This window comes from Eublepharis macularius, chromosome 1 (genome assembly GCF_028583425.1).
Source record: "Eublepharis macularius isolate TG4126 chromosome 1, MPM_Emac_v1.0, whole genome shotgun sequence".
In the NCBI taxonomy this organism is placed as follows: domain Eukaryota; kingdom Metazoa; phylum Chordata; class Lepidosauria; order Squamata; family Eublepharidae; genus Eublepharis; species Eublepharis macularius.
This window is the reverse complement of record NC_072790.1, coordinates 169,393,216-169,420,920: the sequence shown is the minus strand read 5'-3', so window position 1 is coordinate 169,420,920 and position 27,705 is coordinate 169,393,216. Positions and strand designations below refer to the sequence as shown.

The 27,705-nt window shown below is 41.7% G+C and overlaps 1 protein-coding gene across 1 annotated transcript; it reads left to right on the top strand.

Moving 5' to 3' along the window:
* The first annotated feature begins 1,290 nt into the window (after positions 1-1,290).
* CCDC167 (coiled-coil domain containing 167) lies at positions 1,291-27,537 on the top strand. The gene is made up of 4 exons (XM_054985082.1): positions 1,291-1,417; positions 14,398-14,492; positions 21,542-21,594; positions 27,229-27,537. The coding sequence occupies exons 1-4, from the start codon at positions 1,376-1,378 to the stop codon at positions 27,330-27,332; spliced, it is 294 nt and encodes a 97-aa protein (XP_054841057.1). The 5' UTR covers positions 1,291-1,375; the 3' UTR covers positions 27,333-27,537.
* Positions 27,538-27,705: the final 168 nt, after the last annotated feature.

The window sequence follows — 27,705 nt, the reverse complement described above, 5'->3', positions numbered from 1 at the left end:
CTAAAGGTTAAGAACAGAAATATCAAACATGAAACATTGTTCATGTTTTTTTTTTAAAAAAATCAGAATTTTAATGCAATCTCATGACTTAAAAAGTGACATGGTTTGTCATAGGGTTCCCAATCCTCCAGAGGGAGGATTGTCCCCCTCTGCCTCTTACCTGACCGGTGGGGATAGAAAGGTACAGGGAATGGGCTGATTTTAAGGAAAATATCTCAGGTGTGTGTGTGTGTGTGTGTGAGGGTTTCCCTTTGTTGTTGTTCCAGGAATGATGTAATTCCCAGCACGACAATGAAGAGTCCAGAGTGCACGCGCACAGTAAGTACCACCACAAGTGTTCCCTCCAGACACGCCCCACATCCTGGTTTGGAGCCCAGGGGACCCTAGTTTGTCAACATTTGGAGTCTGCACTCAGCAACCTTTTCTCCTCCATTCTATTCACCTTGCTGCAGTTATTGTTAGGATACCAAGCAGTAATTATTTATTTGTTTAAGATATTAATAAGCCTTTGTGTCCCTATGGCTCCTGCTACTCCTCCCCCCAAGTGACAAAAATAATTAATCCCAGTGCTACCACGGTATGAACGTTGAGATTCAGGTCACAGGTCTTCATAATTTGTACATGCCACCCCCTGAACACCCATCACTGGTGCATTATATTTAGGGTTGCCAGCTTCCAGGTGGGGCCTGGCACCCTGGAATTACAACTAATCTCCAAACTACAGGTATCTGTTCCCGGGGGCGGGGGATGGCTGTTTTGGATTCTGTGGCATTACACCCTGAAGTCCCTCTCCTTCCCTCCCAAAGCGCCACCACCAAATCTCCAGGAATTTCCCAATAGTTGGCAACCCCGGCCCTTTCCAGCGATCACAAAAGTACAAAAACCCAAACAGTGACCATTTTTTAAATCATTGATGCTCGTGTTTTTCAATGCGTTTACCTTCTAACACTTCTCTTCCCTAGCTGACTGAGCTTTAAAAAAAAATTCTGGCATGTGAATAAACTGTTAAGTATACTTGCCAGCAAAAAAAGTTAATAATTCCTTTCCCCCCTTTAATTCTTTTTTTATCGGGGAATTTCATTTTAGCGATATCATATATTAAGTTTCTTGACAAAAAAAAAAAGACACATCCTTAACAGAACCCACTAGAAAACTGTAACCAGGAAGCCACGCCTCTTCGGAACTCGACGGATTTGCCCCGCTCAAACATGGCGACTGTGGCAGAAATCAGCGGAGAGAAAGCGGCAATACCCCCGACAAAGATGGCTGCAGCAGTTGCTCGAACCCAAACGCCCTTACAATACGTGACCAGCACGCGCCAGAACGAGAGGGAGGCTGCGTGCGTGAGTTCGCGTATGCAACGTGGAGGGAGAAAATGCCTAAGGAGAAGGGAGAGTCTTTCAGCGTGGCTCAGGAGGTGAGATGCTTGGCTTGTTGCTAGGCAACCACAGATGGTGGTGGGGGTCCAAGGAGAAGGCCAGAGTCTACAGAAAAGAAAACAGTGAGAAACCGTGAAAAATGAGTGAATTAGGGTGGATGTGTACGGCTGTGGGATGGCAGAGGGAGCTCAGCCGTGGGATAGAGAGAGAGAAGCAGTTGTATGTTGGACGAAGTGCGATGGCAGGATGTTGTAAGGATTAAAATTCAAGGCCAGTAGCGTCTTAAAAACCATCAAAATTTTCCAACATGTAAGCTGTTGTGAGTTAAAGCTCACTTTGTTAGAGGGAACTGCACGGTATGGAGCTGAGGTAATACTTCTTAAAAATTATTTAATTTATACCCCACTGATGCTAGGGTTGCCAGCTCCAGGCTGGGAAATTATTGAAGTTTTATGGGAGGAGTTAGGGGAAGGGAGAGAGCTCAGTAGAGTATAACTCTGTAGAGTCTGCCTTCCAAAACAGCCATTTTTTCTAGGGGGATTGATCCCTGGAGTCTAGATCATTTGTAATTCCAGGAGATTTCCAGGCTACATCTGGAGGTTGGCAACCCTGGTGTGGGATCCAAAGAGGCATACATTGTTCTGAGAGAGGTTAGGCTGAAAGTGTGTGAATGCCCCAAGGTCACTCAGTGAGCTTCCATGGCAGACTGGGGGTTCAAACTTGAGTCTCCCAGATCCTAGCCCAACACTATACCATTCTAGTTCATATTGGTAACACTTAGTTCATGGCTCACAGAGAGCTGCTTCTGCAATTACCATCAACCAAATAAGCTACAACTATTAATATTAGATGGGTGTTGGGATGAGAGTGCAGAGTCTGTAGAGAAGAATGGGGGAGGGGTGAGTTGGGGAGGACAGCATCGTATTTCTGTCCCTGGCATGAGGCACATCTCTTGGAGGCTTGCAACTTATCCATATTCAAGTCCATCCAGCAGGGGCTGTTTCAAGGTGGAAACCACTTGTCAACTGGAAGCCTCACCAGGCAATGGCCTTGCCCACATATCAGAAACATAGAACAGGTGTTGCATTGAAGAATTATGCTCAGCATGCTTGAACCAAGACCTCACTAAAATTGTATTTTATTTGTGTTTGCAATTGTATGTCACTTTGGGAACCATTTTGAAATGAGAATTGGAATTTGGTGGGAGATAAACAGTGCAATCCTAAACAGAGTTTCACCTGTGGATTTACAATGATGTAACCCTGTTTAGGATTGTTCAGTAAATAGTTGAGAAACACATTGTACTAAATGTGTAAATGCTTCTACTTACAATTAGAGTATAAAATGTATATTGGCAGATTGTGTTAGTGATTGTCAATATGGATCTGTGGGAGGTAGTTATTCTTAAAGGGTATGGTTTTACTTATGTGATGAAGGACTGGCTGAGTTCAGGGAGTTGGGGGTAGAGGATGTGTGCTATCGCTGCAGGTAAAGAAAGGCTGGATGTGTAGTACCATAGTCCCTCTCTGTGCACAATTTAGACTACTAATGAAAAGCAAAATGTCATTTGCTAAGGATGCCTTTGGACAGTTGATGCCATGTAGAACCTTGCTAGCAGAGCAAGGTGGCAATTGTTAACTTCTGTTGTTTTGTCTCCAGCATCTGGCAGCTGGAGGTATACTGCCTCTGGATATGGAGATTTCCTTTAATTTCAAGGAATTACATATTATCTGCTGTGTGTTTTCTCTGTGCTGAATTTATTGTCAGAAACATTAGAACTGCATTCCGGTGCACAGCTATGTCCTTCATGTCTTTGTCTGTTAGCTCCAAAGAGGAATTATGAGAAACAGCTTTTGAAGAAAGAGAGACTGTGTGGCAAAGGAAAACCCATGACAGTAGCACGCTTGTCAGATGGGCAGGTTGCATCTCCTGTGACCTACCGGTGATGCTTTTATGTTGATTTCTCACATTCGTGATAGTGAAGATGTGGCACCATTATGATCTAGATAAGTGCAATGTTTCCTGTAAGAAATGTATACATGAGAGGAGCGCCTCTGGTCTCTGAAAGATGCCCAATGGGCCTTTGCAAATTGGACAGAATAGGCATGAGGGAGGCCATATCTTTGTGGGAGATGCTAAATGTGGAATTTAAATTCTTGGGGTCTCTAGTTGAGAAGAAATTTAGAAGCTGTTGCTAGCTGGAGTAGATTGTAGCGGGCTAGATGGGCCAGATTTCACTGGTTCATGTGAGTACAGGACTTGATGAAGAGTAGTGAGTTTATGTCATTGTGACTAAAGGGAACCTCCACATCCAGAGAAAGCAAACCTCTGAATACCAGCCCTAGGAGGCAGCATCAGGGTAGGCCTTGGCCTTTATATCCTGTTTGTTGACCCTTCGTGGCAATTGGTTGGCCGCTGTGTGAAACAGAGTAGTGGAGTAGTGGACCACTGGTCTGATCCAGCAGAGCTTTTCTTATGTCAACTAGTAGAACCTTTACAGTCTTCTGTGGTCTTACTAACTGTATGGCCTCTGGTACTATGACAGCTTATTTATTTATATCATCTCATTTTGGAACATTAGCTCCATTTCCCACAAACTGCAACTAGCTTGCTGAATTATTTGTGCAGTGGTGGGGTACATTTCCTTCTGGCAACTTTCCTCTCATGTGATGATGACTACTGGGAAAGAATAGAGTATAGGAAGAAGTATAGGAAGAATCTCTCCAAGGAAAGTCAGTTTCTTACTAAGGGAATTAGCTATCTGATCACATTTGTCGCATCAATGAAAAAATGTCCTTGCAACCTATGTGATCCAGGATGTTTTCTAGATCTAAGCTTGTAATGTATTCCTTCTTTGCAGTCTATCACCTTTGTTGTCTTGGTAATGAACTAAAAATGCTACCTATATATATGTGTCAATGATGAAAAAACCTGCAAATTCCTAGGGGCCAATATTTGTTTTTAGGGGCCAGAGAATATCAAAACCAATACTTGGTTGACAAACCATCTGGGACCTTTCCAGTGTCCATGCGCACTAATACTGTTTTTCCACATTGCTTGGCTCAGTTAGCATTGTCTGCTTCCCTCCAGGATGTAGAAGTTGGATGAAAGAGCTTTTGGAGTGTGTTGGTTCTGTTTATACCATATATCTGTTCCTTCTTCCATTTCCCACTTCCATATATTTACCTGCCCATGAGTCATTCACAAGTGTTTCTTTCTTGTGTTGCAGAGTCTTCTGGCATCTGCAGTTATTTTGATCTTATTAAAATTCCTCAGGCTCAGAGGCAATGATGTGTTGATTTAATCAAAAATATCAGCTAGTCTGAACAGTGCAACAAAATGTTCACAAGTGGGAAATCCTGGGATAGAAGATCTCATGCTTCACTAATCACAATGCTGCAGCCTGTTCAAGAGGAGCTTTAGCACAGGATAGCCAACACTTTCGGTCTTTGCCTGGAGATCTGCCTAGGGTCATGCTGTGAATTTGTTTCCTTCCTTTTCTGCAGTATTTTACACAAACCTTGGCTGAAAAGTCTAGATTAGCTAGCCTGGTAGAATGGAAATGTTCATATAAACAAGCAGTTTTATTTAAAACATCTCATTTGCTACAAGTGGAATCTATTTTAATGGAAGGCTCTTAAGTAACTATTCCAAAAGCTGTGGGGGGGGATCAAATAACCAAATCCCTATGAATTTTGAAATGATAAACCATTAACAGGATTTATGGTGATAATAATCAAATGTGTGTGGCAGTACATAGATAGAACTTGAATATCACTATAACTCTACCCTCTCAAAGAGATGCATAAGTAAAAGAATAGGGACTATAGACTTCACTGCTATGTACTGACAGTTGCTGTAAGTATGATCTTAATGGACAGTTTCTATGTTTAATGTCAGTCTTAGAATTGTTTAACTCTGTTTTAACATTTCTTCAACTCTGCATTGGATTCTTGCTAGTTTAAATATTTGCAAATTGTATAGATATAGCTTATTACATAGTTTATTGAAATGTCTTTGAAATGGACTGTACTGGCTTGCACTATGTAATCTGCCTTGAGTCTCAATGAGAAAGGTGGGGTACAAATAACATAAATAAAATAAAATAAAAATCAGTTTATGATTGGGCTAATTTTTAATCTGTTACTCCAGTGGCTACAGACAACAAGGGAGATGAAATAAGGAGGGTAATAATTTTTATACCACCAGTTTCTGCTTGTGTACTATAGATTATAGAAGCTTTCTAGTTGCACAGAGCTCTTTGTGTAGAAGAATGGCATGGCATCTAATTTTTTTGCTTAGATACAGACCAAGGTAAGTTATTAATGCAAATATATTAAATGCTTCAGGTAGTTACCAACTAAATAGAAAAATGATTTGCAGATGAAACATTTGTAATACGATGACCTATAGGAAATAACAGGTTATTGCAATGGAGTTGAATGTTAGCTGCCATTCCAGGTTTTATTCAGTGAATTGTTCTGTGCATTTCAAGTGCAGCAGCAGCACTTTGTTCATTTATTTATCTTACAGAGCTTCTTACGACTTCATAGCAAAAACTTTCAAAGCAGACCCCAGCAACAATCAAAACATAATATAAATACTAACAAAATCTTCGTAAATAATTGTAAAATCAGTAGCAGCAACACAGAAGAAAGCAGTGTAAATAACCAGTTTGTCTCATTTAACCCGGGTTAAGGATCTGACTACTGAGCATCAAGTTCCGGCTAGAAAAGCTCTATTTGCCCCTGAACGGAAGCAGGGGCATGGGACCAAAGCTCAAGGGAGAGAGCTGCACAGCACTGTAGCAACCATTGAGAAGGCTCAGTGAATGATGTTGCATTATCTATTAATGTAATAATAAATAGCTGTTGAGACAAGAAGACACTTTGCAGCAACAAACAGTTGCTACAAATATATTCCTGTATGTATTATCCGATTTCCAAGTAGCAGGATTCCCCTGTTGTCATAAGGCTTCAACTCACTGTCGTAATTCAAATGTACAGTGTGTGATAGCACACATGCAGGTCAGGATCTAATGCTAATATTTAGAGTTAACCTTTTCATAACTGCTTATGATGCTATGCAGAAGCCATGGCCATGCAGATAAAAGATTCTTTGGAGAAGGGTTGAAAATTACTGTGTTCCTAAAAATGAGTCTAAGAAGAATAAGTTTAAAGACATGGGAAGTGACAGCTTCACAAACAAGTACTTAAAATTTTTAGCTAAGCAGGATTTTGAGGGTGCAATATGTGGGACATGTAGCACTTTGACCAAAAATTCATTATTGTATTAAAATTCACCAACAGGAATAACTTCTGTAGTAGTTTTCTGCTCTAGTTAGCTCTGGCTAGTGTTCCACTGAAGCGCTCATTTCTGAGCAGATTTTTCTAATAAGAACAGACAAATTGAAAGCAAAAGAGCCTTTTACCCAAAGCAGGAATAGGCATTCTTGGATTGTTTCATAGCAAATCCCTCTATGGGCATGTTGAGCCGTTTGCTGATCTCCTGGCATATGTGGCACATGCTTTGCTTCCCCTGTCTAAATTCTAACCCAGCATATGCTTAGTCTAATCCACATTGATAGCATATAGAAGTTCTTGCAGGTATTTGGGAATTGGTACAACAGTGTTGCAGATTGTATTGGACTGGAAGGCATCTAATTCCCTAACCTTTTCCCCTGTTGTAAAAGTGTCTGGACAGAAATTGTGTAAATCTTACAAGCTATGACTCTTCTCCTGTTTTATAGTTAAAGATGGCATACTGAAGAATAGTACTTACCATTTTATTTAATGCTTCCAAATGAATTATCACAGTTAATTGATAATGTAGGGCAGTTCAATATTCTCAGAATTGGTCGACTTTACATTCCTCCAGCCTTTGTTTTCATTTGCCCTCAGTATCATCAGTAATCTCAAGAAGGTGGTAATTGGGTGAGATAAGCTAGCATGCTGCTTCCTGGCCACGTGGTTGTACAATGGACCTAAATTGTGCTTCCTAAATCATCACGTTCTTGACAGATGTTTACTTTCGAAGTATCTAGCGACAAAAATAGTACAAACCTCCAAGGCAGCTTGTTCTTTCAGTAGAGTTTTCCTTTCTGTCCATTTTTAAGAGAGGCTAGGCAGCTGTAAATCTAGGCTGCTGTAGAAGAACAACAGAATAACTTTGTTAGTACTGTGACCAGTCTTTTAACTACTACTTGGAACTTTGCAGGTGTCCCTTTCATTCTGATACAGCTCTCCTCATAAAGGCAGAAGGAAAAGCTATTTCTGTGAGGCAGGAGGGACAAGTGTGGTAGAATATGAAAGGATTTCTCACTGGAGGAAAACAAAGAGTGGGTGAAGTCATCTCTGCATTTAGTGGGGCCTCTGGTGTGGAGATGTGACTGACATTTTGGTGAGTAAGCTGCTAGCAAAAGCTTGGCTTTGAGGGACATTGTTATGACTGGTATTGCTAGCACAGTCTGAAAGAGGATAAAATGTACAATATCTATATAATTAAAGGAATTGCCTGAGGGGTTAATCTGGTGGTCTCTTTATCAGACTAAAATGCATATTGTCTACAGATAGTAAAGACAAGTTGGCTAAAGTGCCATTGAAAAATGACAGTTGTGGAGATCACCTTCTGACTTGGCTTAGCCTACCTGTATAATTCTGGGGGGACACGATTGTGCTGCCCTGTGAATTTATTTCGCAACATTTCTCCTGTTTTGTCTGTATTATTTATGCCAATAAAGGTTGCTGTGTGTGTGTGTATAATTCTCAAAGTGTTGGAAAACTGTATGAATTTTGATGGTGTTTGTAACCAGTGACCACTGGGTGGGAAATAATGCTTCTGACAAATAACAAGGGGCAAAATCAGCTTAATAAGGAGGCAATTTAATCTGTCTCTGCTTGCCAGGCCGCCATCATTTTTGTTTGGATCCACTCTGTTTAATGGGGGTCAGGAGATGTAAAACCTCATTGGATGTCCATGCGTAATGTGTAATGTGACCAAGTGCCAGGATCTTAATTAGGGAATTTATAGACAGAGGGCAGATGCCGCTTCTTGAAAACTGCTTGTAGCCTTCCTGCAAAGAGGAATGCATTTTACTAATTTATGATTTTTTTATCAAAATCCCAACAAAAATCCAGCCCATATCGGATTCGGTTTCGTTTTCTCCGCCATGTCGGACGCTCCTCTTCGCTGGCTCGAGAGGAAGCGGCCGAGCACCCTGTCCGGGCGGCTGATCTGCGAAGATTAGCCCCCAAAACTCCCAGTGAGGGAGGCTGGGTCCGGGACGCTGCGGGAAGAGCCCCCTGGAATCAATGCGGGGGGTTAATTGCCCGTTTGTCCCTACGGAGGCCGGCGGACGTGCGCGGCGCCTCGAGTGCTGCCGGGCCATGAGAAACGGCAAAGAGCAGAATTAGGCGAGAGCCTACAAGTAAGCGAATTCCTTCTGTTATTACAAGCGTACGTGAAGGAGAGGTGAGATCTGAAGCCAAGAAGGCTCACTCTTCCCCTTTGCTGAGTCTCAAAATTTGGTTGGCGCCCCCCCCCCAAAATGGCAACAAAGAAACAAAGTCCTGCCCTTGGCAAGTCAGTTTCGGCTGCCTTAAAGGGAGAATCGTTGGAGGAAATTGTACGGAGGGCGGTTGGTGAAGCTATAAAACCCTTTGTTGACAAGCTGAATGAAACAGATCAAAGGGTGGGCTTAATTGAGAGCGAAGTGAAAACCATCAAGGAAGCAGCGGGGGGGGGCAGAGAAGTCTGCTCGGGAAAGTGCGTCACTCGTGAAGGCTACGAATAAAGAGCTTAAACTGGTGGAGAATCAGTTGATCGGGCTACAAGTGGAACGAACACAGACAATTTTGCGCCTCCAGAATGTGAAAGAGGAGGAAAACGAGGACTTACGGGGTCTTGTCTCGGAACTATTGGCGACACCCGCGAGGGCAACTAAAGAAGAAGTTAAAAGCGCCATTTTGGAAGCCCGTCGGGCTACTTCAAAGTATGCAATGAAGCGTCAGTTGCCGCGCGAGATCATCATCGATTTTTCATCTAAGAGGATCCGGGACACTATCCTATACAATTCATACAATGCGGATTTGGACTTCTTGGGCAACAAAATTAAGATATTGAAAGACGTCCCATTTCTAGTCCGGAAAAGACGTTTTAAGTATAAAAAGTTCGCAGCTCTTCTGAGAGAACGTGGAATAAAGTACAAATGGTTATTTCCGGAAGGAATCTGGTTCACCCATAAAGATCAAGCCTTTAAGATATTATCAGAAGATCAACTAAGGGATTTTGAGGACAGGAACCCAGAATTCCAGTGCACCAAGCAAGACGAAAAGGAGAAGTCTGAGGGGGAGGGGGAGGAAACGAGCAATGCGGCTGCAGTTGCGCAGAGAGAACTCCGTCCGGGACCCAGGAGGGGAAGAAAAATTTAACTTGAAATTAAATTGTAATTTGCATTTAGTAAGGTCAACCACTCCATCAATATAATATAAAGCTTTAACTTTTGAATAATGGCAGTATGAAGGGAAAACAGAAATGTAGTGTTTAGTGTTTAGTGTTTGTAGGGTACCTTCCCCTTTTTTCCACCCCTCCCTCCCTCTTCCTTTTTTCTTTCCTCTTTCCTATCCCTTGTGTTATTGTAGTCTTTTGTAGTTACTGTTTTGTAGGGTATGTATGTATGTAGTAGTTGTATGTTAGATATTGAAAATAAAAAATTATATATAAAAAAAAAAATCCAGCCCATATCAAACATCTCTGTTTTCCATGCTTGCTCTTGGCCTCTTCACCTAGATATCCTATGAATAAAAGAATAATAAGCATATATATCTCCTTGGATTGCAGTCTCTTTACCCCTACCTATGCCCCACTTCAGTCAATGTGTTTCGTAAGGTCTTCAGACTGCCCAGAAGCAAATCTAAATTTCAGTAGAAATGGGTGTTGTGCCTGATGGGTATGTCTCCTGATAGGAGATGCTTCTAGCTTTAGCGCTTTCAGAATTTTCATGGTATGGATGAAAGTGCTTTCTGTCTTGTATTTGAAGTGCATACTGTGGCACTGAACTGGGAGCATGTGGGAGGGCATCCAGGGAGTTAGGGTGATTGTTTCAGTATGGTGCTGGATATTAAATTCCATCTAGCAAGTTTGTGTTCTGTGAGAAGTAGTCAGAAATCCTCTGAGTTGCATTGGCTTTGTGACAGTCACTTCTGTTGTGGGTATACTAATATTACACAAGGAGTTCCCACAGCAAACCTCTGAAGTGCAAATGACAGCCATGTGTCATTAAACTCTGGCTGCCAGAGAGCCAGAGCCCCATTAGGGCTCCCCAGTGTGTGCACATGGACATTTAAGGAGGTGTTGAATCTTGCTTTTACAGTTGATACATGTACTGTGAGAAATGTTGGGGTAAAACGGGTGTTAAGCAATTACAAGGTCCAGTAGCTGACTCAGACATCTTTCTGTACTGTATTTATCCTTCTCTCACATTTCCTAACCCCGTCCAAATAATTTTCTTTATTTGGTCCCTGAGCCAGGTAATCTGCCAGCGATGTTGTGAGTTAGGGGGGAAATGGAAGTGACTTGTCTTCCTGTTCAGTTAGCAGATCCCCCCGCCCCCCTCAAAGATGCCTGGAATTGCTAGTGAATCTGAATTTAGGGGATGTGTCTTCCTGACCCTAGAGAAAGTGAAAGTAACACTTTTGTAACCCAATCCTGCCTAAAAGCTGTGATCATTTCAGATGCCTAAGAGGAAGGGTGTATGTGATCTATACATCAGTAGTGGTCTGCTTTCCATATACTTCTGTGAGCCCTGTTTGGTGGCTGAAGTATAATCTGCCTTTGGCTACAATCCTGCAGTTACTTACCAGTGAATAAGTCCTGTAGTACTCAGTATGGCTTATTCCTAAGTAGATGTGCATAGAATCACACTCTTCGTGTCCCATTCATTCTTTGATTGAGGTTGCCAGGAAGATATCTCGTAGGAAAGTTATATCATACTTATTACTTTTGCATTACCTTTTCTCCCTTCATTTCACAGAATTTGGCTCTGACTTGTTCTTTTTAAAGCATTCCTTAGTGAGAACAAACATTTGCCATCTAGAACAGGCTTAAATGTACACCAGTTTCAGAGGATTGCCTCTGGGGAGCCTGTGGAAGTCTTACTGTTTCTCACATTCTTTGCGGGGAGGGGGGTTGTGCAGACATGTGGCCCTTAGGAAATTCTTCAGCAGCTCTGAGTATGAGTGCTAACTCTTGCCCATGTGCTCTGATTCTTCACCCAGTCCCCTTCATTTCTCTGTCCCCCTCCCAGTCTATTGTAATGTAGAGTTGCCAAGCTTTTGCCATTAGGTTTCATGCCCCTTTAATACTCGTACAGATGAGGGAATTTTTACAAATACAGTTTGTTTGGAAGTGTTGAAAAGCCTCAGCTGTCAAAATTCTCTTCTCTGTACATCCCTGTGCTACCTCATGTCTCATATCCCAAAGTCATACATAGATAATATCCCTTGAAATAGAGGGATAATGTTTGCAACATTCATTCTGATATTCCTTTTGCCAAATCTCATGCCAGTGGGTGCTGTGCTTCCAATCTTTCCGGAGCTTAAAGCCCCTGAGGCTGAAGTGAGGTGGTTCTTGATCTTTTAACAGCTGTCTTTTGCAATAAAACCCCCAAACATCCCCCAAATCAAAAACCCTCCAAAATCAGAGTCTTGTCACCTTAAAGTCTAGCAGTATAGTAATAATATTTAGCATTTATATAGTGTATTTCAAATATTCAAAGTGTTTTGCCTACCTTGTATTAGGAAACCATTCAAGGTATATCAGTATTATTTTTCACACAGTAACCTGCTGCTACTGTCATAACCTGGTTTTCTGCCTGCCGCCCCCCCACACACACACTGAAACCTGTGATTTAATGCTCATCCCCCTTTCCTTGCCTGGGGCTTACTGTGCTTGCTTTCCTTGAACAGAGTTTGAGACTTACTAATGAGCCAAGAATTAAGCCAAAAAAGTGGTTAATCAGGGGATCAGTACAATTGATTTCCTGTGTAATTATTGGAAGGGATGTCCTTCCTTTTCATTCCCCCCCTTCCCCTCATGGCCAACTAGAATGCATATAGTAGTGGAAAATATAGTAAGAAATGTCCCTTGATTCAGTATCATATCAGGCAAAAGGGAGAGCTGATTCAAAAGGGCGCTTGGTCTTTCTCAGCCTGGCTTTTAGCTCTTTGTGGAAGGGGAGTTGGTACTAATTGACAAGCTTTTTCTCAAATTGTCAGTCAGTACAAGCTTCCCTTTCAGTTCTCCTATGTGGGGAGGGGCCATAAGTCAGTGGTGAACTTGCTTTGCATGCAAACAGCTCCAGGTTCAATCCTTGGCATATCCAATGAGGAGGATGTCAGGTAACAAGACTGGGAAAGACTGTGGGCTTGGAGAGTTGCTGCTTGTCAGAATATACAGAACCAGAGTAGATGGACTATAGTCTGATAGCATAAAGTAACTTGTGTATGTTCTTCAAAGGACTTGGGCTTCAATCAAGCTATACCTTTGTGCCCTTTTCCGTGATGGATTTCCCCCTGGACTTAGAGCAAGTAGGAGTCCTTGGAGTACTTTGTTCCCTGGAACCATTTTCCCTAGGACATCTCCTCAGTTTTCCCCCAAACTCAAAGTCACCTACTCTCTTGTGCTTCAGCTGTTCCTCTCTCTCTCTCCACTTTACTAGAAAATAAATTAGCAGACTAATTAGATGACTATCTTAAGTAGCCAGCAGTTGCTTCTTGCTGCAGTTCCAGCTGAATACAAGATGATCACAGCAGTTAAAAGTATCCGCTTGGGACTCAGAATTGCCCAAATTAATTTGTCTGCTCCACCTGGGCCAAGTCATTGGGCCACTTCCAAAGCCAGTTTTTGGAAGGTTGCCAAAGAGGTGATGTGTATCTTATTGTCTGCAGAAAGTGCAGGATCCATATATCTGCACCCAGAAGTTGGCTGCAGCTGCATTTTTGTCATGGAAGTGTGTGTTAGTTTCCTCCTGTCTTTTAAAAAAACACGTTAGCATGTTCTTGTGTGTTTAAAGTCATCTCTGGAGGGGGAAGTGTATACATTATCAATTTTCTGCAGTTATTTGTCAGTATTTTGCTGGTAATACAGAGACTGAAAAAGCTGCTATTTGCTTCCCAAGATGTGCCCTTCTGCCAAATGAATTCTCTTACCCTGATCCAACTCACAACTGTGAGTAGCCACAAATCAGTGCATAGCTCATCTGCATTAATTAAAAGATACATGCATCCTACTCAGTGTGGCCTGGTTGCACAATACAGTGCAGATCCAGATGTGCATCCCCATTAGAGTGTGTTGAAGGCTGCTTACATGTTGCTGAATTGGGGCATCGCTTTAGCTGAGACATGATGGTGTACACTGCTGAGTAATATGAAGCAGCCACTAGTATAAGCTTTATTAAAAACTTCAGATGACATCTGATGCCAACCTCAGATTGTCCTTTTTTATTAGACATAAGTAAGTTGTATTGCTACATTTGTAAAAATGCCTCTTGACTTAGAAATTCCTGAAATGTTTTACTAACAAGAATTTTTCTTTGTATGGGAAACATCTGTTCCCTGATCTTTGCACTGTACTGGCCCATGCCTCTGTTTTCAGAAGTACAGACCTACAACAATGCAAATGCTTCAAGCATGGCTCTGTGCATAAAACTGAGCATATCAAGTTTGTTCATCTCATAAACAAATTATGATTTCCTCATAGTGCCTGACTACAATGGAGTCTCTCTGGTAAATTCCTCCTTTGTAAAAGGAACGTGTTTTTACCTTTCTGGGATGCTCTGATATATTTCAAAGTAGATGGAAAGTAATCTATGTAGAGATTAGTATATAAAGTTCTGTTTGGCAGCCAGGCTTTGGTGGGGAGGAATAAATGAAGCATTGTCAGTCTTCAAAATCCCACTTTTCCCCAAGATGGAAATGTTGAGATGAAAAGTCATTTGGAGTGGTTTTTGTATGTGTTTCAGATAGATAGCCTTGAGGAGAAGCTATCCCAGTGCAGAGAGAGTTTGGAAGAAGTGGATTTCAAGCTACGGAGAAAAGAACTAACTCCTGAGAGAAGGTATTGGGAATTTTGAGACTACATTCATTGCTTTGTGGAGCTGCAGTCATCTGTTGCTCATGCAGACCATTGATGGGTAAGATTTGTTGACTAGAAACTGCTCTGGATAGAGCATAGTTGGTGAGTTTCCCTGACTGCAGTTTGCCTTGAAAGGCACTAGTTTGTGAATAGGGGAAGTATACGAAGAGCTGAACTTGAGTCCTGCCCTTCACAGTACTGCAGATACTTAACTGAGAGCACTAATGTGATGATAATAACCGTGTGCTTATATACTGCTCTTCTGGACTGCTTAGTACCATACTCAGAGCAGTTAACAAAGACAGTGTTATTATTATTATTCCCATAATACAGCTGGGGTGAGAGGTGTGGCTTACCCAAGGCCACCTGCAGAGTTCATGGCAGTAGTGGGAGTTAAACCAGCAGAGTGTTGGTTTGGAGCCCAGCCACTTAACCACTATGCCACATATGAATAACATGATTTTTTCACCAGTGCTGCTTGGACTATCCTCCTGCTAGTTTTGTTACTTTACTCCCATTAACATTTGGAGACTGCCAGTTAGTTAAATATAAGTGCTTTGTCCTTTTCATCCTCCTTGTAACCTACTGAATAACCTCTTACTTGCTGATCTCCTGGAAATGCCAAATATTGCAGCATCTCACAGGCTTTGTTGCCTCCATGTATTACTGTTAGTTTTAGGTTATTGCTCTATGTATCCAGCACCAGTAGCATGCTGACTGCTGTGAAGAACATCACGGTGCCAAGTTAGATGGCAGAGAAGGAGTAGACCTGAAGAAATTACCTTCTGCGCTGATTTGTTAAAAACAACACATTTTTGCTGGGACTAAAAGAGGTTACACATGGTACACTCTTTTTGCATATGAGAACTGCAGCAAGAATGATATATGCTCAAAAATGGAAATCTACAATATTACCCTAGAAGAATGGCTGGAGAAGATAATGGAGTATGCAGAGATGGTGAAACTTATATCTCTGATTTGGGAAAAATCACTAGAGAAATTTACTGTTGCCTGGAAGCCCTTTATTGACTTTTTGCGGACAGCATAGAGAAATTACTTCATGGTTTTGGTGTTTGAGGACTAAGAGTTGAAGAAATATAGAGGAAAAGAAGATTTAATCACTTAGGGTTAAGTTGACTTTAAGTTTATTATTGTTGGTATGTATTCATCCTTCCACATAGAAAATTGGTACTCATTCTTAATTTCTGTTGTTCCTTTTTTTTCTTTAACTGCATTTTTCTTTTTGTTGTTTTTTATTAATTTTGAAAAACCTTTCAATAGAACTCTTATTTTAAAAAGTGGATGGCAATTGCAGCAGAGAAGCAACTGGTGAAAAGGAGAGTCCTTAACCCTTCCCCACACCTTCCACTTTTCTTCTGCCATTGCTGCCCCCCTCCCCCGCAGCAGTTAAACATCCAGAATCCTAGAAAGAAGGGGAAGGCTTAAGCACTGCAGTTTCTCTGCTGCAGATGACCATCACACTCCACGGCTCTGTGCCCTGCTGCACCTCATGTAGCCTTGGCATTTGTCAGCTAGCACTCTGGTTTATGGAATTTTATCAGGAATAACTTTCAAGACCATCTTTGCTGCCTGCAGACTAGAAGTGTAATTTTTTTTTAAAAAAGAGTGAGAAGAGCTGAGGTTCTCAAGAAGGTGCCTCACAAAGATAAGGCAGATATTTTCAGAGCTTCTTATCATTCTTCTGGTCAGGTGGAAACATTGGTGCCCAGTTCCAGTGTTCTGGAAGCATATGAAGAAAAATAGCTGTTGCTTTAGCACTGATTAAATTATTGGATCTCAGTTACTTAAAACAAATGTCTAGTAATTAATATTGAATTCCCAGCAGATGCTGTGATTAGGACCGAAGTCATGTTTTCAGATGTGCCCAGATATTTCTTTCGCCTTCATAGCACCACTACCTTTTTGTAGGCTCTGGTATATCTTAGGAATGATCTTGAGTCTGATTAAGGAGGGAATAAGAGAGTTTATTCAGGAACTACAACTTTGATAGAAAGCAGAGAAATATAATAGATACTAGTTACCTTACTAAACTAGGAGAGAGAGACTTCCAGGAAGAAGCAGGAAGTAGCCTAAGAATACCAATATGGAGACATGCAAGGAGGACAGAAGAGAGGAGAAAAGAAGGATCTTATTTTGCTGTTTATCTAACTGTCGGATTTGCTGTCCCCTGCAGGTATTCTGTATCTTTTGCCTTCTCTGTACACAAGACATTATATTTCCAACACCCCTTCTCAAAGTCTAGTGTACAGAGTCCACAAGGTTTAACTTCTTGACTCAGATGTTGGACTATTTCATCATAGTCCTTCTCTTCATAACACAAAATCAGATCATTGACATAAATCAGAATGTAAGTCCATCTATTATCTTGGTACCTTGAGTAAAGGCATTGTTCAGCTTTGCCTTGCTTAAAACTTTCTGTGGTCAGCATTTGGTGTAGTTTTTCATTCCAACACCTTGCAGCTTGTCTGAGCCCATATAAGTTTCTTTTGCAGTTTACATATGAGATGCCTTTCCTGGGATTGTTCAAATCCTGGTAGCTCTTCCATGTAAACGTTCTTTTTTATTTCACCGTGCACAAAAGCTGTTTTTATGTCTAGATGCTTCACCTGCATCTTATGCGCTGCCGCTATACTCAGGAGAACCCTTATTGAAGTGTGCCTCACTACTAGTGTGAAGGTTTCATCATAGTCTTCACCATATTTCTGAGTGTAGCCTTTGGCAACCAATCTTGCTTTGTATCTTTGCACTTTGCCTTCTGCATCACATTTGGTCTTGAAAATCCACTTGCACCCAACTGTTCTCTTCCCTGGAGGGTCTGTGTCTGATTTTTGATGAGAGATTCAATGTCTTCCTCCGCAGCACTTCTCCGCTTCTCTAGCAGGCATTTTTGTTATGGCTTTCCATTTGGGTTCAGGCATAACTTCTGTCCTTGACAGACAGGAAAGTCTCCTCGGTGGTATGCTCTTGTTTACTCTCTCTGACCGCCTGATTCTTGGCTCCTCAGCCCCTTCTTGCTCTGTGGCCCCTTCTGGTTCTCTGGGTTCCGCTGCTGTGTCATGTGTGCAGTCCATGATGAGTAGTCATACTGCTCTTTGTTGCTGTTCTTCATTTTCTTGTTGGTGCCCTTTCACCAATGTCTGCTATCTTCCTTTCATTAATATAGACAACGTGGCAGATTTTTATAGTTTCAGTCTCTGGGTTGAGGATTTGGTATCCTCTACATCCTTGTGCATACTCCACAACAATTCCTTCTTCTGCTCAGAGATCCATCTTAGACCTTTTTTCTTTAGGAACATAACTGTAGGCTTTTGATCCAAAGACCTTCAGGTGATTCACACTGGGTTTGTGCCCATACGATAGTTCATATGGGGTACTGCTTGAACCTTTGGTGGGCAGTCTATTTTGCAGGTAGGTAGCAGTGTTAATTGCTTCTCCCCAGAATTTCTGAGCTAGCCTTGCTTCAAGGAGCATGCACCTACTCATTTCAGTGAGAGAGCGATTCTTTCTCTCTGCTACTTCATTTTGCTCTGGCATATAGGGCACTGTGACTTGATGCTGAATCCCCTGCTCGGTCATGTAATTTTTCATTTCATGTCCTACATATTCATCTCCATTGTCAGTGTGGAATGCCAATGGCCCTCTGGAATCTGTTACTGACCATTGCTTACATATACTTATTCCAGCACTTGATTTTTCTCCTTGATCATGTATGTTACAGTATACTTGGATGCATCAGTGAAGGTGAGAATATATTTGTTGCTACTTGGTGTCGCTATTCTCATTGGACTGCATAGGTCACTGTGTATTAAATCTAATGGCTGCCTTGCCTTATTTTCCTTAGCTCCTTTCCCTTTAAAGCTGGGTCTGACTGCCTTGATTTTAATGCAGCATACACATTCTTGTTCAAAAACACAATTTGTAAATTGCATGCCTTTTGTCAGATTATTGCATTGAAGTTGGCTGACTGCATTTACATCTTGATGCCCAAAACACCTGTGCCAGATTAATGAGTAATTCTTACGTTTACCTTATGTTTATTTGCAAAGTCAACTACTTGCTGGCATGTTTCCAGGGCATACAGACCATTCCGCTTGTTTCCCAAAGGATACTTTAATGTTTTTCTCTGTAAGCACACTTACAGAAAGCAGTCTGGTTTCTAAAGTTGACACACAGAAGCACTTTGTTAGCAAGATTTCCTGGGTCTATTCATTTGGAAGTCTGCATCTTTATGTTCCAGACCCTATGTCTGCTATTTCTACAGATCTGCTATCTGCTACATGCAACACTTCCCTTTTTTCTTTCTTTAGCGTTTCAAAGAAAGCATTATTCCCTGTCAGGTGAGCTGTACATGCAGAGTCAATATACCAAAATTGTTGTCTAGATTCTCTTTCTGCTAGCATAAAGCATTTCCTTGCAGGTTTTGGCTTGTCATGTTGGAAGTTCCTTCCTTTCCTCTCTGAGAGGAATCCCCTTGTTTGGAGAGATGGCAGTTCCTTTTGAAGTTCCCATTTTTCCCACATTCATGGCAGACTGCATTGGCTTTCTTGCTTAAATTTACAGCACCCATAGCACTTCCATAGTCCCTCTGTCTGAGTTCTGGAATTCCTTATGTCTATTAAACTCCTCCAGCATGCGTATGGCTTGACTCAGAGTCAAATCTTTCTTAGCTTCTTCTACTTAATTTATGAAACTTTCCTACTCTGGTTGCAGGCTGATCAGCTACAGTACTATCAGATCTTCATCAAGGAGATTTTTTCCAGCTGAACGAAGCTTCTGGTCTAAAGCCAGAAAATCATCCAGGTGCTCACACAAGCTCTGATGCTCTCCCATTCTAATACAGAACAACTTCCTTTGTAAAAACATTCTGCTCTTAAGCAAAGTATCTACAAAAGGCTTTGAAGTTCTTCCCAGATATTTTTAGCTTTATCAATATAAATCACCCGCAAAATATCCTGGTCCTCCAAACCTTTAAACAGGATCCCTTTGGCTTTGTTGCAGTGTTCATCCCATTTTCTTTGCTTTTCAGGTTCCTCATTTGCCGGTCTTGGATCTTTAATTGCATCCCAAACTCCTTGTTCCATGAGATGGGTCTGCATGCGGGCTTTCCAGATTACACAGTTTCTTTCGTTCAGCCTTTCTATCACTGCCACTTGCTGAATGCTATAGGTGGCCATTTTGTCCCTTGGTTCTCTCTCACACAGCTCGTGAGGGGAGCCTCTTGTGAGTTACTCCTTTAATCAGAGATCAATCCACAAACCATCCTCTGCTACCACGTAGAGTATGGTGTATCTTAGGAATGATCTTGAGTCTGATTAAGGAGTGACTGAAGAGAGTTTATTCAGAAACTACAACTTCGATAGAAAGCAGAGAAATTGAATAGATACTAGCTTACTAAACTAGGAGAGACTTCCAGGAAGAAGCAGGAAGTATCCTAAGAAATACCAATCTGGAAACATGCAAGAAGGACAGAAGAGAGGAGGAAAGAAGGATTTTATTTTGCTATCTATCTGTCAGATTTGCTGTCCCCTGCAGGTATTGTGTGTCTTCTGCCTTCTCTGTACACAAGACATTGTATTTCCAACACATTTAGTGTGTAGAAACAGTGTGATCCACAGTTGGCAGCCTGTGGCTCATTTCTTCTCTCTCTCCTCTTTAGAGGGAAGGAGGAACATGGAGCTACCAGTGTCTTATTTCCATTTTAGTTCAGAATATTAACAGATAATGTTAAACACATTATCACTGCGCTCACCTTATAGCCTGCTGGCAGCAGGGGCACAGCAGTGTTGTGGGATACCATGTCACACCCGATGTTAAACTAAATGTTGCAACAAATGGGTGGGGGAAGAAACTTGGTGCAGCAGTTCTGTATCTCCAGTAACATCCCTTACACTTTCTGTGAACACATATAGTCTACATGGGAGAGGACTAGAGAATTTGGTTTATGCAAGGCCTTCCCTTGCATAATGGTTCCAATGTTTCCCCCTCCCACACAGTAGCGGTTCAGTACTGCTTTTAAAATATGCTGAATTTGGCTTTTTCTAACACGTTGATGTTTCTATTTACTTTTTCTCTGAAGCACTTCTAAAGAGTCCTTCTTTTGCTTTACCCAATGCTAATGCATCCTGCGCTCTTCCGTTCACTTGCTCTGCAGTCTGGTTTGGCTCCGTTTCTGCCCTGGCTGCTGCTTTACTCTCCTGGGAAACAACAAACCTTATTATGCTCACTGCCTTTCCTAGCTATCCCACAGAGCCTGCTCGGAACTGGCAGATAATTTGCTGGTGCATGTTTATTTCCAACCACACGGAAGCTGTCGTGTCCTCTGTGCTGTAATGGAACCGTTGCTGCAGGTGCTGCTTTGGGGCAATTTGTTTTGCTCTTACGCTTTTAAACTATGGATTAATTAATCATCTTGCACAGCTAACAACACAAGCTTTGGGTTTCTTCTACTTGGAAAGCATAAGGGAGCAAAGTACTGCAGCTGCTTCACTGAGAGTGCAATTCTAAGAAGAGTTACTCCAATCTAAGCCCAGTAAAATCAGTGAAGCAACTTTACACCAGAAGTTACGGCATTAGTGAAATAGGAGAGAGTTTCTGGTTCCTTGCATGTGATGTATCACACATTATATTCAGACCTTTCCTATGCAGAAGTAACTTTTGTATTTGAAATTGCATAGTGTATGAAGGAGCTCTGAGTCTGAGGCACAGATTCTTAGACATGAAAACGAAGGGTAAGCATATTTCAAGAAAGCTCCCCCAAAGGCCAAGTAATATGTTAATGAAAGCATACATTAACTGAGCTGCTTTCCACCACCACCCCACACATCTGTTTTAGAAGCCTCTGGAAGGAAGCAGGCTTAGGCCTACATCTCCTTAATAGGAGACAAAATGGTAAAGTTGCAGAAGTCTGTACCAGAGGAATCCTGAAGGCAGGGGTGGAGAGAAGGGAGGGCTTTTTTTGTGGTGTATATTTCCCCCCAGAGCACCTAACTGCCTTCTTTGCATCCTTGCAGAAAGTCCCTGGAGAAGGAGAAAAACCTGCTAGCAGCTAAAGCTGAAAACTATGGTAAGTGCATGAAGGAAGTTCCTAGAGCTGCTGTTGTGCTTCAAGATGCACCCTAAATTCAGACACAAGAATCTGAAACAATCTGTTCTTTAGATTGGGGGCCGCGGTTTTTAATAGAATCTAAATAGACTTTTGCGGTACACCTGGTGGTTTAGGCAATAGAGTGTTGAACTGGTTCAACACATCTTTTACAGTAACTTTCAAACTATATGCAATTCTATGTAGATCATGTTGCTTTCCTGCACACTACTTGGGAAAAAAATTAAAGGCATTCAGTACTTGGTGAACTAAAATGCCAGTGAGGAGTAACAGGGAAATAGAGCATGTCAGGCACGGGAAGGGTCAGAAGTGATCCTTCAGTGTTTGTATGCTTGGACTGTTCAGAAAAAGTGCTGAGCATTCTCTTCCAGCCTTACAGTGCAAACAGAGTAGGTCATTATTACCATCCCAGCACTATTAGAGGTGATAAATGATGTTTGTTTAAGGTAAGCTACCAAATGCAGGGTCTGATACAAACTTTGTTTTTAATTTCAAGACTTCCTGATTTTTTTTAAACCCTGACATGCTTAGAGGATGATGAAATTCTCCTTTAATCAAGGCCATTAACTTCCTTTGATAAGACTGCAATTATGTACCTTCAGAGAAGTCAAACTCTGTTAATCCCAAGGACCCAAGGAAAGACCATCTTATGTTGCTGTGCACTAAACAGGAATACAGAACAATCTGTCAAATTTCCACACTTCACTTGTCCATCAGAAAGGGCTGATTGTTCATTAATTGGAGCATGGCAGTGGTGGCTTGTATGTGATATGTTTCTACAGACCTTGATCTACATGGCATAGAATCAAGGTTCTGAAAATGAAGAAGCGATTTTACAAATATGCTAGTCCTACAAGTTTTGGGTGCCCCCTGGTGAGAAAAATGAGATGCTTATACTCATGGTAGTTGTATGCCAAGAGAAACAAATGCCTCTAGATAAGAAAATTCTCCTTGAGGTATTGTTTTATCTGATTACTGCTGCAGAAAGAGGAGCAGATTTGTGTTAAGGAAGTAACTTGCATAGACCTTTTGGTGGAGGCAGCTGCAACTATTTATTTAGCAAGCGAATAGAAACTGTTTGTGAACTGTAGATAGATCTAGCATTTTGAGGCTTGAAATACATTTGGCAAATTTGAAGATCATGGCCTGAAACATCTTTACTCTTCTTATCCCTCCAGTTTTTTTAAAAAACTCAACCAGTGTGATGAAGTGTTCTAGAAAACCCAAAAGCTTGTATACTGTTTTATGTCATTTTAGCTGATCCTAAGGAAAAGTACAGCATAGCTTTTGTTTGGGGACTTTGCAGGTAAAATTGCAATGAGTAATTAGTAAAGACAGCAGCAAGTAGCACTGTGGAAAAGTCAGTGCAGCCTTATTGTGAGAAACAGAGTCCCAGATGTTAAATCCAAAGGTCTTTGTATGCATTGGGGAGGGGGGCGGTATTTTCACAGCACTCAGTATTCCCTGATTGAATGGCTTACATATGCTTGTGATTGCACTAAGATCAGTATATTATTTCATTTTTCCTGGTTATATTGTGAGCATTCCCTGCTGTAATACTTTAATCCCCATCCTTTCCCACTGTCTGCCCCACCCCCTGCAAAGATTACTTTTGCTAATTCTATACTGTACTCAAATGTTATTAAACAAAAAGAGCAAGGCTACTTCCTCATTATGCCCTGCCTCTAGGGATATAATACTATACCACTAGTCTCATTTGAGCAAGTGCTCCTTTATGTTCACTTTTGCCCATTGTCTCAACAAGCACTGAAAGTTAATGGATTAACAGGCTACCTATTCTTGGCTATTTAAATTGTGCTGCCACCTGCTGGTGAATCTTCAACATCCACTCCCTTTTCCTTTGGATTATAGAAAATAACCTCTGTTTGCAAGACTTCTTAAAGGTATGCTTATGGGGTGGAGGGGGGAAGCTGTAATTTAGCCTTTCCTTTTCATGTAATGGGTTCAAGGTAGCTGACAATGACACCTAAAAACAATACCAATTTGCTTCTATGCTAATACATCAAATACTGCCAGAAAAAAACCAACCTAGCTAGTCACTATCTTAAACTGCTCTACCTTATACAGCTTTCTCAAAAGAGTGGCACATTCAGGAAGGCCACTGCACAATGTGGTGGTCACTACTGCAACACCTCAAGAGTGAAAAGTGGCAGATTTTACAAGCCTACAAAAGGAGATAGACTGAAGGCCCTGACTAGAGGATCAGAACTTCCACATAGGTTCACACTGTGGGAGAACAACTTCCAGACAAAAATGCTGCTGCATTTCACACCAGCTGAAGTTTTTGGGTAGCTTTCAAGCATAGCCCCATGCATGACATGTTATATTATTCTGGCTTCAAGGTTACTGTAGCACAGCAGGATGGCTAGAGCAGCCGGGTGTATATAAGAGGCTAACTTCACACTAGATAAAATGGGGTGGGGGGGGACCACCACACACCTGTTTTTCAAAGGAAAGCTGAGTCTAACAAACATAACCCTATTAAGGCTGAGCAGAAAAATGTTGTTTGCCAACCAGGGTCACCTCTGACTTAACTGAATTCAATTTGTTCTCTCTTGACTATATAACCAGAGCCAATGGACAGCTGCTGGGGGCTTAGTTAAAGGGATCTATATCACCAGCATATTGGTGTCATCAGCATACTGTTGATGTCCTACTCCAGAGCTTCAGCTGATCACATTCAATGGTTTTAAACAGATACTAAAAAGCATAGGTGACAACACTGAAACCTGCCCGTTAAATTCCATTCTACTGATTCAGAATGAGTGATCACCTTTTGAACATGGTCCACTGAAAGATTTAAACCATTAAAGTGCTTCCCCTCTAATCCCTACACCATACTGTTCAGTGTACCACTAAAAGTGCGTGATCAGCTGTGTCAAAGGCAGCTGACAGAGCCAGCCGATTTAACTGTGAAGCATACCTTTAATCCATCTGCAAGCAGAGATCAGCCACCAGGGCAACTAAGGCTTTCTCTGTTCCATAGCCAGATCAAAAAGAACCAAGTATAGATAAGTCATCCAGAAAACCCTGGAGCTGCTTTGGTGGCAAAATCAGGCTTGTCTCTTTGTGAAAGAGGCTTGGAAGGAAATTGCCTGGCCTCCTGGCCTCAACCAGTTTGTTTATTATACTCAATTTTCAGGCTGTCTTTATTCAAATACATTCAAAGCATTAATGGGCAATTCAGTATTGGGAAATTCTTCCAAGTGTTTCACCTACAATAATTCCCTAGCCACCTGATATTGGATATTGTAAATAGCCAGCATTCAGAGTCTGTCTCTGTGCTTTGGGGTGTTAGGGCATCATAGTGGATAGCTCACTGAATGTTTCAACCCAGCTTGCTGTGGCAATGCAAAAGGCAAACTCTGCTGGGGGTTATTAGGGAACAGATCGAAAATAAAACAACCAACCTTGTGATGCCCCAGTATAGGTATGTGGTGCAGCTTCATTTGGAATACTATGTGCAGTTCACCATATCTCAAAAAGGACATTGTAGAGCTGGAAAAAGTGCAGAAGAGGGCAGCCAAGATGATTAAGAGGTTGGTCTATAAAATTATGTACAGGATAGAGAGAATGGACAGAGAATTTTCTCTTCCCAAATACTAGAACTCAGACATCCAATGAAGTTGATGAGCAGCAGATTCAGGACAGACAAAAAGAAATACTGCTTTATTCAATGAGTTATCAAAATGTGGAATTTGCTGCCAGGAGATATAGTGACAGCCACAGACATGGACAGCTTTAAAAGGAGATTAGGCAGATGCATGGAGGATAGGTCCGTCAGTGGCTTCTGGCTGTGGCGACTGAAGGAGGTCTCCATATTCAGAAGCAGAAAACCGCTGAATACCCATGCCAGTTGGCAGCATCAGGGGAAGGCTTCAGCTTTTCTGCCCTGCTAGTGACCTTCCACAGTAATTAGCCACAGTGTGAGACAGGATGCTGGGCTAGATGGACCACTGGTCTGATCCAGCAGGGCCCTTCTGCATTCTACCTTGTCACAGCAGTGTCATGGCTGTGATGAATTACCAGGCAAGAGTACTTCTGGACATGCTTTAAAGCAATGGGCTCATCTTATTGTCACCAGCAGCTTCCTGTTAACTTTGCTCAGCTTCAGCCACACACTGAGCTGTGCTCTAACCTCTGCCACCACTGCACTTGGCAACAATGATTGTTATCAAATATGCAGTCCTCACTGTCTAACTTCTCCCAGTACCAAAGCAGCGAAATTGTTTCCAAATAGGTTTGATTGCTATATAGAAGCAGCACAAGGTACAGTAAGTGCATAAAAGCAGCTGCAATGCAACTGTTGCATAGCTTTTGAATGGAGGCTGGATTTGTTTTTTACGTTTCAGTTCTACCCTGCCTTCAAGGAACTTAGAATACATAGGGAGATTCCATTTGATACTCTCAAGACTCCTGTGAGGCAGGTTACACTGAAAGATGGCTATATGCCTTAGGGGGTCCCCCTACCAACAATGCAGTTTATGGTTTAGATTATGACAGACTGAGGCATGGACAGCTGTTTCTAGCAGGAATATGCGCCTCTCTCTGAGGTATATGAGCAAGCAAGCAGCACAAATTAGCATGTCACAGTCTAGACTTTGTGATCTGTAAGGTCAGTCAAGGCAAACACATCAGCTAACAATGCCTTTTGAGCCAAGTGGTGTGCAGATAGGTGAGTTATTCAATTAATTGTTGTGAAGATAAAGAAGCAAGCCACTGAGTTGCACAGTTCTTCAGGACAGAGGCTGATTTTGACTGTAGGGTTTAAAAAGCAAGCATTTCATGAGCATCTTCCTCAAGTTCCGACCTTCCCCATGGAAGTTGGCCATTTGAGATCCTATCTCAATGACTGCCATCAGACATCAGAGCAATCCTACCACTGTGATCCTGTCACAATCACTAAATTAAAACACCACATTGGGTAGGTGCACAAAAGCCATTTTATTCTCTTCTCTAGATTTTTTCTCCCCCCTCCAACTAAGAATTAAACTGCAAACAAAAACCACAGGATGATTATGGAAATCACACCAATGAGGCAGGACAAATTTGTATGTGGATACTCTGAGCTCCCTTTCCACAAAATGAAACTTTTGTTTTCTCTTGGTAAAAAAAGTATGACAACTTCAGCCAAGTGGAAAATGAAAACTCGCACAGTGCTTATAACAAGGCCTCTGGGCTCTAACTTGACCTTCATTCATACTGCTGAATATGCCTAGGCTGCACAATCTAACCTTTTCTTCTTGAAGAAGTTCTCCTCCTGCAAGGCATGGAGCAGAAAAAGAGAAGGCAGGTTAATGAGGAAATGCACCCACAGTTGTAGGCAACTCAATCAAAGGAACCTTACAAAGCTTATCTGCTGCCAGCTCCATAGTAATATTTAGAAGAGGAGGCACTGAGGAAAATAAAGCCGTAGCTGTTCAATAGTTGCCTGTGACTGGTTGAAAGATTTTGAGAGATTCCAGTTCTGAGAGATAAGCTAAATAACTAGTAAGAAGTTTTAAGCAAGAAGTTGCTTTTAATTTTAAGGTTAAAGGAGTATCTCACTGTATTTTTCCTCTTCCCTTCTTTCAGAGAAAGATCTGAAAATGCTTCGTCAGGAAAATCGCAAGAATGCAGCACTCTCAGTGGCCCTTGTGCTTTTGGTGGTAGTTATTTATACCTGCTGGACAATGTAACCGATTTTACAGATTCCTCCCTAAGGACCTGACTGCAAGAGCCTCCTTTGTTCCTCCTTGGCCTCTCTCTAGGGTGCATTGGTCTCTCAGCACTCTAACCCCTCTCAGTCTAGGATGTTCTCACCCTGGACATCTCAGGAAAGTTAACAAAGCACCAGCAGCAGAAAAGAGCAAGAGTCCAGTAGCACCTATAAGACGAACAAAATTTGTGGTAGGGTATGAGCTTGCGGAGTCACAGCTTCACATCTGAAGAAGTGAGCTGTGACTCATGCAAGTTCATATCCTACCACAAACTTTGTTTGTCTTACAGGTGCTACTAGACTCTTGCTCTTTTCTGCTGCAACAGGCAGACTAACATGGCTACCCATCTTGA

What these genes read in the sequence shown, in the direction of transcription:
- CCDC167 (XM_054985082.1), top strand. Translation starts at nt 1,376, where the DNA reads ATGCCTAAGGAGAAGGGAGAGTCTTTCAGCGTGGCTCAGGAG. An exon ending in GAACTAACTCCTGAGAGAAG is followed by an intron (nt 14,493 to 21,541) that starts GTATTGGGAATT and finishes GCATCCTTGCAG; the next exon opens with AAAGTCCCTGGAGAAGGAGA. An exon ending in AGCTAAAGCTGAAAACTATG is followed by an intron (nt 21,595 to 27,228) that starts GTAAGTGCATGA and finishes CCCTTCTTTCAG; the next exon opens with AGAAAGATCTGAAAATGCTT.